The 12,146-nt window shown below is 39.4% G+C and overlaps 1 protein-coding gene across 1 annotated transcript in view; it reads left to right on the forward strand.

The window, feature by feature from the left end:
- The first annotated feature begins 5,895 nt into the window (after positions 1–5,895).
- The window catches only part of LOC132149765 (interferon-induced very large GTPase 1-like), a 29,099-nt gene continuing 22,848 nt past the window's right edge, over positions 5,896–12,146 (forward strand). Inside the window, exons 1-3 of the mRNA XM_059559169.1 lie at positions 5,896–6,026; positions 6,778–7,023; positions 7,069–7,192. Coding sequence (XP_059415152.1) covers positions 5,896–6,026; positions 6,778–7,023; positions 7,069–7,192 — 501 coding nt within the window. The remainder of the gene's footprint in view (positions 6,027–6,777; positions 7,024–7,068; positions 7,193–12,146) is intronic.

Genomic DNA, 12,146 nt, shown 5'->3' on the forward strand with positions numbered 1-12,146 from the left:
GACTCAAGAGAGGTCCCCAAGTGGCTTCAAATCTTTTTAGTGCGCCAAGCTCACCAAAACGTAGCTGTTCCATTTGAATAATATGAAGCATCTCATTTAACCATCTCTGAAATAGGGATGGGACGATAACCGGTTTTATTGATAACCGTGATAAAATGTGCTGAAGGTTAGTAATATCGTTTAAAAAGGAATTATCATTTAAACCGTGTTTGATTATCGCGGTTTTAATAACTCACTATTAAATCATGTCCAGCCAGCAACAGTCTGACGCAAGCGCAGCGCACAATGTTTTTTTTGTTTTTTTTCGAGAAGGAATGGTGAAAGTCAGTGACTTTTCTATGCTTTTCTATGCTTCTACACTTTTCATTGTAAGGAAGGAAATGCCACAGAATTTAATCTTTCTTTAAATTAAGTGCATAGAGTTGCTTGTTTTATTAGTTGTTTGTTGATTATTAAATATAAAACTTGCTGAAATGTTTTCAGTGTGAGCATCAACTATTTTTGAACACTTTCATCTCGTTTCAACAAAACCGTGATAATATTGATAATCGTGATAATTTTAGTCACTATAATCGTGATATTAAATTTTCATACCGTCCCATCCCTACTCTGAAAACAAGGAGCTTGTGAGGTTTTCCAATTGAGGAGTATAATCTTTTTGGCTGCGATTAAGCCTACCATTAGCGCGTGCTGATGAGTATGAGGGATAGTACCCATAACATCAGAATAGCCCAAAATGGCCAGATTGTGGTCAGGCTGAATGTTAACTCCATATGCGCTTGAAAACAATTCAAAAATGTTAGACCAAAAATCATAAAGAATAGGGCAAAACCAAAATAAATGTGCCAATGTCCCATCTGCCATCTTGCACCTATCACATTGAGAAGAAATTGAGGGAAATATTTTGTTCAATCTAGTTTTGGAGTAATGAATACGATGCATAACTTTGAACTGGATTAGTTTATATCTTGAATTTACAGAACAACTCTTTATTCTCGACAGACCTTCTTCCCAGATCTCATCAGACACGTCGTTGCTTAATTCATTAGATCAGGCTATTTTAAGGTGCTTGGTGCTTATAGGTGTTGTAAAAGCATGAACAAAACGAGATACCAAATGTCTAGTTTCAGGATTAGAGGAGAAAAGCGTGTGAATAACATTGCTTTCAGGTTTATTTATAAATTGTGGAATATTTTTCTTTACATAATTTCTAATTTGCAGGTAACAGAAGAAGTGAGACTGCGGGAGTGCAAATGTATTTTTAAGCTGCAAAAAGGATGCAAATTGATCTGCTATATAGAGATCTCCTATACAGCATAAACCTTTTTTTCTCCATCCTTTTTCTCCATCATTTTCGGGACAGAAACCACAGGATCTGTGATATACAGTAAGAGATCATCTGCATATAAGCTTATCATACTTTCAGCATTGCCCAAAGAGATTCCATGGATATGTGGATGAGTTCTAATTCCTACCGCTAATAGCTCGAGGGCAATGTTAAAAAGTAGAGGTGAAAGAGGATCACCTTGTCGTACACCCCGGTTCAGTTCAAAAGAGCTGGATCTAATACCATTGGTCAATACAGATGAGGACGGATGGAAGTAAACAATTTTGATCCAGTTGATAAATTTGTCATCAAATCCGAACTGTTTCAAAGTCTCAAACATATATGGCCACTCAATCTGATCAAAGGCTTTTTGGGCATCTAGTGAAATAACGGCTGCAGAATTGTCGGCTAACTGATGATCAGAATATAAAATATTAAGTAGTAGGCGGACATTACAGAATGAAAACCTTCCTGGAATAAACCCAGTTTGGTCAGGATGAATAATTGTTGAGATATGTCGTGCTAATCTGGAAGGCAATATTTTAGTCAAAACTTTTTGATCAAAATTTAAAAGAGCAATGGGTCTATAGTTAGCTGGATTTGTTTCAGCTTTTCCTTTTTTCAGAATTACACAAATATTTGCTTCATACAAAGAATCAGGCAGCATTTTCCTTTGCATTGAATCTTGTAGCATTCTCAGCATATAAGGGGCCAGCTTCTTACTAAAAGCTTTAAAAAATTCACTGCCAAACCCATCCGGGCCTGCTGCTTTCCCAGATGGAAAAGCATGAATTGCCTCTAACAAATCTTCAATTGAAAGTTCAGATTCTAGATCAGACCTATAGGATTCACTAAGTTTTGGAAGATTAAGTTTAGAAAAAAGCCATCATAATTAAGGTCAGCATCTGTAATTTTAGAAGTATATAGTTCAGAATAAAACTCCCTGAAACATTCATTTATCTTATTAGGATTAGTTATTGGGATGCCTGTTTTTGATTTAGCCATCTGAATTGCCTTCTTGGCTTGTTCACCCCTCAATTGCCTAGCAAGCAACTTTCCAGGTTTATCCCCTAACTCAAAATTCTTCTGCTTGAGTTTGAGGAGGAGGTTACCTATTTGGCCATTTAGGATAGAATTATATTCATATTTTAGTTTTAATATTTTATTATAATCAGACTTTGAGAGTGACACTCTATAAGCTTGTTCGAGTACCGGCAAAGTTTCCTCTATTTTCCGAAGCCTACTATTTAAAGCCCGTTTTTTAGACGACTCAAATGATATAATATGGCCTCGCATTACGACCTTAAAGGTATCCCACAAAATTGAATCTGAAACCTCGCCATTGTCGTTAGTCGCAAAAAACTCATCCATTTTTTCAGTTAAATGTAAAATAAAAGTTGAATCTTTGATTAGCATTGGGTTGAAACAACATGAGTAGTTTCCTTTTGGCAAAACACTTTTAATTTGGAGTGTAACTGGGCTATGATCAGATATTAATATATTGTGATATTTAGTATTATTAATATTGGAAATCAATTCAGATGTTACCAAAAAGTAATCAATTCTAGTGTATGATTTGTGAACATGGGAGTAAAAGGAATAATCCCTATCGGTCGGATGTTGAAGCCTCCAAATGTCAACCATGTTTCTAGATTTGATTAAATTGTTAAGTGTTTGTATGGAGGTGGTTGTAGGTGGTGGTTTTGACGATAATCTATCCATATAAGGATCTAAATAACAGTTGAAATCTCCACCTATTATGACATTTGAAGAATTTGCATCAGGGATTACACTAAAGATTTTGTGGAAAAAGTCAGAGTCATCAAAATTGGGGCCATATATATTAAGCAAAGTTATTGGAAAAGCATTAATATGCCCATTATATATCTACCCTGGGGATCAGCAACCATGGATGAAAGTCGAAAAGGAACATTCTTACAAAAAAGAATAGCTACACCTCTTGCTTTGGCATTGAATGGGGCCTGGTATACTTGTGATATCCAGTTGGTCCTGAGTCTGCATTGATGAGTTATACTGAGGTGGGTTTCCTGGAGAAATATTATATCAGCTTTAAGTGATTTCAAATGTGCAAACACTCTACTTCTTTTAATTACATGGCCAAGCCCTCTTACATTCCAGGAAGCCAATGTTAAGGCTTCTCCCGTAATGTTAGACATCAAATTCTACAAAAAAAAAAAAATTGAGACATTGAAATGAGGCAGTCCAGAGAGAGAGAGAAAAAAAAAAAACCAAGCACATAAGACAGGAACATGTAAACTTTTAGAACTTAGAACAAAGTCGACCCATCCCCTCCCACCCCTGGCTTCCCCGAAATGAAGCACATTGTCCCTAATTCGACCCGAGAACACTACTCGCATGTAAGTAGTATGAAAAACCATCACCAGTCACTACGATCGCGGAAAACCCGCTCTACTCCACTTCCAAGTTACAAACATTTTAGTCTATAACTATTAACAATGACGCCGTCTATAAAGATGCTGTTTTGGAAACACTCTTGATGAAAACAAAAAAAATGATAACGTATCAACAGGCAGTATGAAGCATTTTAAGAGTAATACCAGTGTTGCGCATATGTCTCTACCCCGGTCTCAGCTTAGTCTCCACAAATTTCGCAGCCTCTACAGGGTCAGTGAAGGTCTGGAACTGTCCATTGTGCTGAACACAGATACGTGCAGGAAAGCGGAGACTGTGTGTTGTCTTTAGCTCTCTCAAGTCGCGCATCACGTCGCTGAACGCCCTTCGCTGTTCCATAACTTCTGCGGTGTAGTCCGGAAAAATATAAACCCTGTGACCATTGTATTCCAGGGTGCGATCCCGGCGAAGTCGAAGAATTAATTCCTTTTCCTGAAAGAAATGCACTCGAGCAATAATGAGGCGAGGCCTCTCCTCATCTGATGGCCTTGGCTTGAGCGCACGGTGAGCACGGTCAATGACCAGCGGTCTTTGAAAGTGAGTCTCTCCCAGTAGTTTTGGAATTAGCGCCGCGACAAACTCGGTCGGTCTCCCTTTCTCCTCTCCCTCCGGGATACCAATTATTTTTATTTTGTTGTGCCGAGATCGCCCTTCTAAGTCGTTGACCTTCGCTTTAAGAGCTTTATTGGTCTTTTGCAAATCAGTCAAAGTCGCTTCGAGAGTGCACAGGCGGTCCTCGTGGTCTCGTGTTTGACCCTCAACAGTCTCCACTCTCTCCGCGAAATCCCGTACCGATGTCTGTAGAGACCTAAAGTCTTCCTCAAACTTGTCAAATCTTTCATTTATTGTCGCAAGAATCCTGTTTGATATCTTTTCCCACATCGACGGTGTATCGTCGTCGACAGAGGCTTGGCTAGCGGCGGGATTAGCTTCGTCACAACTAGCCGACGGCTGAGAGCCGGAACTTTTCGAGGCTTTTGTCGATTTTAAAGGCATTTTGCGCATCCAGGTATTTACTAATTGAGAGATACAAACTAAATAAAGTTCACAACACACGTATATGAAATAAAAATGAAGACGGCATTTAGTTTCACTCGTTGAAGAAACTTGGTGTGGAGGAGCTCGATAAAACACGTCTACTCCATGCGCACCTCAGCAGCGCCCCCTATAATTTCTATATCTTATCAAAAGATGCCGAACAAGATAAGACAAATACGAAAAAGATACAAAGTAAACACATTTTTTTTTTCAGATACATTAGGCTTACTTATTTATTTAATATTTGTTGGTTAACATTAATGGCACGGATAGGTACTTAATTAGGAATGCTGTCCCTTTAAGACAGCATGCATGTAATACTGACACACGTTCAGTTTTCACCCACCTGTTCACCTTCACTTAATGCATAGCTGTATTCTACATATGATATTCTACACAAAAGACATTTGGACTGCTATGTGTGTATTTGAGCACTGAGAACTGATTCTGCGCTGTATATGAGAACTGAAGATGTGGAGCATGCGCGAGAGAGAGCACTGCTATCAGCACAATTCCGCCTATCCCGCCTTCACTAACTTAAAGTTAATTGACAACGAATTGTGACTCACGGGGAAAACTACTTCTGGTCAACTCATCCCTACCCTTTCGGGTGCTAAGACCATTGTTTCAGATTGCTAGTTTGCGTTTGTTTAGTATATCCATCCACTGCGGCTGCCATACTGAGAATAGATATGCAAACGCCCCTAATACGATTGCAATCCAATGACAGGAACACACATTTTTAAGGACAAGACAGTAGCCTAGCCTATGGGATGTATTTTGAATGTCTGGTAGTCCTCAAATAACATTATAGTCCCATCTTGTCTTGTTAATGAAGACGCGGCATATATTTCGTCATAGTTTTTATCATCAGTTATTAGTTTTAGCTCGTCAACGCCTCGTTTTCGTCACAGAAAAAAATGTTTGTTAACAAATTTTTTTCGTCTGTCTTCATTGACTAAATTAACACTGTAGGTAACGCACTCGCTGTGCCCATCTGTATCATGCATGGCATGCCTGCACGAGCCACACTTATGGAAAGATATTTGCAATAATGTTGCTGGAATTTGGTCAGAAATTTGCTCTGTGAAAACTGGATGGCCACAGTGGAAGACAGGCTTACTCTGCAGAGGCTCTTCGGCAGAGGAGAGCAGCAGGCTGAGCTATTTTCTTCTGCTTCGGCATCCAAAATCTACGCACAGAGTATCATTCGATCCATACCACACTCGTACCCTAGATGCCATGTTCCTATTGGCTTTTTTTGGTTTTCTGAGATGCTCAGAAATTGCAATAACCTCTAAATTCAACCCCAAACTCCACCCGACAATCTCTAATTTGTGCAACTGGATAACGAAACTATCGCTTACTCCATTAAACAAAGACGGACCAAGAAAGGAAAGGCCACTACATATACATATTCAATCTCCCATCTCCAATTCAACCTTATCAGGCTCTCGTTTCTTATATCCAAAGCTAAAGCTAAAGAAAAATAAATACATTTAATCGGAGCCTCTCCTTCCCATTGCAGTCAGTTATCGCTTCTTTGGTCAAAGTAAGGGCCCTCCAGCCGTCGTTACAATCTCCTCACCTATTCAGCATCCGGTGCAGTGGCTCCCTTGGGTCACAGCGTGAGCCTTTTGTCTGTCATTGAGTTGCACTGCACGCTCAGTGGCAGCTGGGGTTCTCCCTCCTGGTGCAGCAGAGCCACAGGCCCCCTTTGGTCATTGTAACAGCCCTCCATCCGATGCATCAAATCACCCCTCGTATACAGTCGCAAGGGGGACTCTCCCTTCCGGTGCAGCAGAGCCGCAGCTCCCTTCTTCCGTAGCGAGTGTCCCCCCATCAGTCGCATTTTCTTGCTTACTCTGCATCTCCCTTCGTACGCAGCGAGTGTCCCTCCATCAGTCGCATTTTCTTGCTTACTCTGCATCGGACGGGGCTCCCCTCCCCAGACGCTTCTATTCATGCTTCATATCCAGTCGCAACGGGGACTCTCCCTTCCGATGCAGCAGAGCCGCAGCTCCCTTCAGATGCAGCGGGAGTCCCTCCATCAATCGTGTCTCTTTGCTTTCTCAGCATCGGAGTAGGGCTCCTCTTCGGGTGCAGCAGACCCACGGCTCCCTTCGCTCGCAGTGTGAACCCCCGTCTGAGTACTTCGCATACTCGATGGCGGCCAGGGATCTCCCTCCCGAAGGGGTTACAGCTGCTGGCTCCATTCGGTCGCAGTGAGAGCCCTCCATCAGATGCACCAAACCGTGCCTCGTACTCAGCCGCAAGAGGGACTCTCCCTTCTGGTGCAGCAGAGCCGCAGCTCCCTTCGGAGGCAAAAAGAGTCCCTCATTTTTTGATATCCGGCATTGTGCTCCTCTCATAAGTGGCACAGAGGGCTCGCCGGTAAGACGTTGCGGGCCGCAGCTCTCGTCGAACACTGCACAGGCTCTTCCGGTCGCTCTGCGCTTTTCTTCTCAACACGCATATTTTGGGGGGGCAACTAAATTTAGCTCTCTGGCTGCAGTCCTGATTATTATTATTATTTACCTTATAGGAATCAAAATGAGCAATTGACAAGAATCGGAATCATAAAAATTCAAACGATGCCTTGCCTTGCTTATACACCAGGTTATTTTTATTCTGGCAAATTTCAATTCACACACTGTTTTAAACAATTTATTTTATGTTAAACCCTTAATTACCCTTCTGTGGTTTTTCCCTTCTTAAAAATAACTACATAATCTTATTAGTGAATGTACGTTTCAAAATTAGTTCTAAAACTGCTGCTCTTGGCAACAGGGATAGGTAATATGTTTGCTTAACATAGCGTCAAACTAATATCATGCTCTGCTCCAAAATCACTAAATCACATCAGTCGAGTTTGAAACAGTTAGCTTCTGTGGTTCCATGATGCTTTCTATTAGGGATGGGCGTTTTCCGCAAATATCACATTCGACTATTTGAGCTCACAAAAAACGAATATTTGAATATTCGTTTATTTAAATTAAGTTTAATGAGACAGACGTTATTTTTCAGCAACATTTATTGTTTCCGTCATTTTGAACAAGCTTACACACAATACGCTTGAACATCACACATCGTGTTTTGTAGCTGAAAACCTTTATCAATGCGTGCAGTGCAAACAAACAAAAGTAGATTAAAAGCAACAAAAAAAAGTGAACAAAGAGAAAAAAAAGTGAACAAAGAAAAAACGTAAAGCAGCCTGCAGCAATTAGGCTATTGTAGAACATAGCCTACACTTAACTTTTAAACTTTTAAACTGTCATGTTCTTGTTAAGAAATATGAGCATGTAAAAATGATCAAAGTCGGCTCCTTAGTCTGTTTTTGTCGAGGAACCTGAGATGTTTGTGCCGAGGGTCTAGGGCAGATGCGAGAAGAGGAGTTTTCACTGCATTCTCCAAAGTAGCGGTGTTTATTCGTTGCTTGAGAGATGCCGCAACAATGTTCTTGAATTCGGTCACTTTCTCTGATTCTCCACAGCATATCTGAAGTACTGTAGAAGACTGCAGTTCTTAGGGGCCGTTCACATATCGTGTCTTTTGCGCGCTCAAGTTCGTTATTTCCAATGTAGGTGCGCGGTATGCACGCTCATAATGGAAGCAACGCGGTCGCGATGCGCTCGCGGTGCGACGCGCCCGTTTTTTTCAGGTGCGTCCACACTGCATCGAGTTAAAAACATCTCAACTTTTCTGAATGCTGCAAGCGCACCGCAGGTCATGTGACAAGAACTAAACATTCAGCTTCATCCTTTCCAATAACAACGTTGAAAGCTCAGCCAAGATGAAGGAACAGCGTATCATAGCTATATATGGATTGCCATTTTGAAATAAATTTAGTAGCAGAGCTACTAAAAGCGATTTTTTTGTGCTGCAAATCCATTTATCCTTTGCTGAAATTTCTGCGTCTTCATGGAGAGAGCCCCAGGAGCGCTTCTGCCCGAGCGCCTTGGAAAGAAGGAGAAAGCGGTGTGCCTAGCGTTTTCCATTCGTTTTTAGGCGCGATATGTGAACAGCCCCTTATTCATTATTTTTTGCTTGCATACATCTTCAAATATGCCGTGGTGAATCACAGAAAGTGACCAAATTAGGTTTTATTGTGAACTTTTTTTTTTTGCGAAATTCGAATATCATTTTTACTTATCGAATAATTAGAGCAGAACGAATATTCGAATGTTCGACTATCCGTGCACACCCCTACTTTCTATCAAGGTGAGAGAGAAAATATTCTTTATAAAATAATATACTGTGATATATTGTGATGCATTGCAATTGTGTGTTTATTGTCTTCCACGTTTCATCAGTCAAAGTATCTCTATCTGCATGTTATTCAGCTGTAGTGATATCTGATGCATTTGTCCTGGGTCTCACTAAAACAGACATTAAAGTCAATGGGCCGTATCATAAACCCGGCGCAATGCAATGCAAGGCGCAGCGCAAATGTGTTTGCTAGTTTCAGTCCGACGCCGTTCTGATTTTCCCGTCCAGCGCCACGTCGTTTAATTAGCAAATGCATTTGCACCTATTTGTGCACCCATGGGCATGCTGGTATAAAAAAGAGGTGTGTTCAGGCACATTGCTATTTTATGGAGCTGAAAATAGACTGCACCATAGACCAACTCAAACCTGGTCTAAAGTAGGACTCTCACTTTTACCAACTTACCAACAGACCAACCAAAAAAAGTTTAGAAAATGAAAATAGGGAATCGATTTTAACCAAATATGTACACTATTAATTTTAAAATAATTAAACAATTAAAAAATATAGATGTAACAAAACTCACAAACAACATATAGTGTGTTGTGGACATATAGTGAATAAAAAACGCTCTGCTCTGGACCCCGAAAATGTTGATCGACTTGTTTTTCTGTCCAATAAATTTGTAATGGCCCTAGCCTTTTTGTGCATTTCATTATGCCTGCCTAGTGCCGCCTAGCCTAAGTGTCGGTTACCTTCAATAAAAAACACACATGGCCTGTTCTCAAGTCCATTTAAAGTTTCATTTTTTGAACAGTTGTTTGAAAAGGATTGAATCATTATTTAAAATAATCTTGGAGATTTTTGAATTGCCTAAAATCATAAATGCAGCCTGGTTGGAGCCTGCAGTGATGTTTTTCTTTTGTTATGGCAGCCGTCCCCTCTGCACATATATTTTTTCGAGAATGTTGCACTCCTGTTGCTGTTTGTTATTCTGCATAAAACTTCATGCCAATAAATAAGACATATTGCTGACTTGTGCGTTTCCAGCGCCCTCTTTACGTTCGTCCGTTATTTTGACGTTGAAAAAGGAAACGTCTTTTTTTTTAGACATGGAAAATTGATTTTACAATCGATTCAATGAACACTTATGTCTTAAAAATCTATAAAAATCTAAATGATTTTTTGACAAAAGTGACAGCCCTAGTCTAAAGTCAATGGCGCAATTTTTTTATTTAAAGAGCGCGTTGGTAGAAAATGCTCTGGGCGTGTCCACAGTGTGCATTGACTTTACTTATTACACACAGAAATTCACATCACACAAACATGCCAAATATTAAAAACAAAAGGATTACAGTGTAAAAGAATATTATTGTGTAGGCTACATAAATATAAAAATGTAATGATGGATAGCCATTGCGTGTATTAGAATTAGGCTACCTATTTGCAATTCAGCCTATTACTGCTTATAATGATGAATTAAATTAATTGAACAATCGTGCCAATACACACACATATATATTACTGACTCATCAGCTTTGGTGGATTCCTGCTTGTCCCGTTGATGATCTGCTCGCAAGCTTTAACCATTACTTATTAAGAGAATAGGGACAACCCATTCCAAAAATGCTTATATTTGTACATTAATGTCCCTTTAAGTGTTTTTCTTTATTGAATATTTACAAAGTTAATGTTGTAACATCTAATTTATTTGATTTTATCCAACCTAAAAATATCAACCTAATTAACCTATACATTAGGTTACAGTGATAAAATGAAATTTAAGGGTTAGATAAAGCAGTAACACCTCGCCAGCACTACAAACAGCCGTCAATAGAAAAATTACAATTTTTTTTGCAATTCTTGTGGGGTGGAGGAGGAGGACTAAGAGAGTTTGCAAAGGAAGACAATAATATGCCTCCTCTAAAAACTGGAGAAGGAGATTGCTATTTCTAGGACCTTCAGAGATGTTTGCTAAAGTCATTGATAAGGTGTATACTGACTGTATTTTGACAGGAGAAATTTGGAAATGTGGAGGTAAAGAAGAAGAAATCTCTATGTTTTAGAGAAATATATGGCAGCTGAAAGCTCTTTTGAAAGTACATTCTCTTTGTCTGAACATAAAAGAGCTATTGCTGGGGCAAAGAAATCATCTCCAGGGTATGCTATAGTATGATGGAGTATCTGTCCTCATGTACTGTAAGTTTGGAGTTCTTCTTCTAACTGTGGACAACAATCACACTTCCCTGAAGCTGGAAACGTGAAAAACCTGGCAAAGATCATTCAGAGGCGACGAGCTTAGAAGTTCAATGAATATGAACGTGATCTTTCTTTCCATAAGTTCACACTCAAAGTTAATGCTGCTTCTTTATAGCTTATATTTATACTTATGCATGTGTTATACACCATTTATCAAAGCAAAGTAATCTACCAACAGGATTTATTTTATTTATTTCTTTTGAAAATGTAATGTTTTTCTCTACCCACAATGAATTCTTAGCTTTAATTTAGGGGTGGTGCTAGCGCAGTGGATAAGACACACGTCTTTGGTGTGAGAGACCCGGGTTCGAATCCACTGTGAGACACCAATGTGTCCCTGAGCAAGACACTTAACCCCTAGTTGCTCCAGAGGCGTGCGACCTCTGACATATATAGCAATTGTAAGTCGCTTTGGATAAAAGCGTCAGCTAAGTGAATAAATGTATAAATGTAATTTCAGTCACATTGTCTTTTTTGGTAGAGTAATATAATTTGGTGGTGGTTTATATGTACTGTACACACACACACACACACACACACACAATATATAACAAATCTCTAACAATTTTAATTGTGAAATAATGAAGTCAAACCTGAGTATTGAAGTCCTCCATCTCTGTATTATCAGTTCAGTCTTGGGCTGCATCTGAAAACTCTGTGAGCTACTGTTTGTCTATTTATACTGTATGGCGTGATGCGGAAAATGCTTTGCATTCTTCAAATCAACTGTCATAACAGTAAGAAAGTGAAAGTTATTGTGTTATTTAATTTTGTGGGAGGTCTTTGAGCTGAGGTCAACCTTTTTGCATTTACTGAAGATGTGAATGTTTAATTTCTGCTATTTCTGTCTTTATTATTTTTATGATTTTAATAATAAACTAA

Source organism: Carassius carassius, chromosome 9, assembly GCF_963082965.1.
Source record: "Carassius carassius chromosome 9, fCarCar2.1, whole genome shotgun sequence".
Lineage (NCBI taxonomy): Eukaryota > Metazoa > Chordata > Actinopteri > Cypriniformes > Cyprinidae > Carassius > Carassius carassius.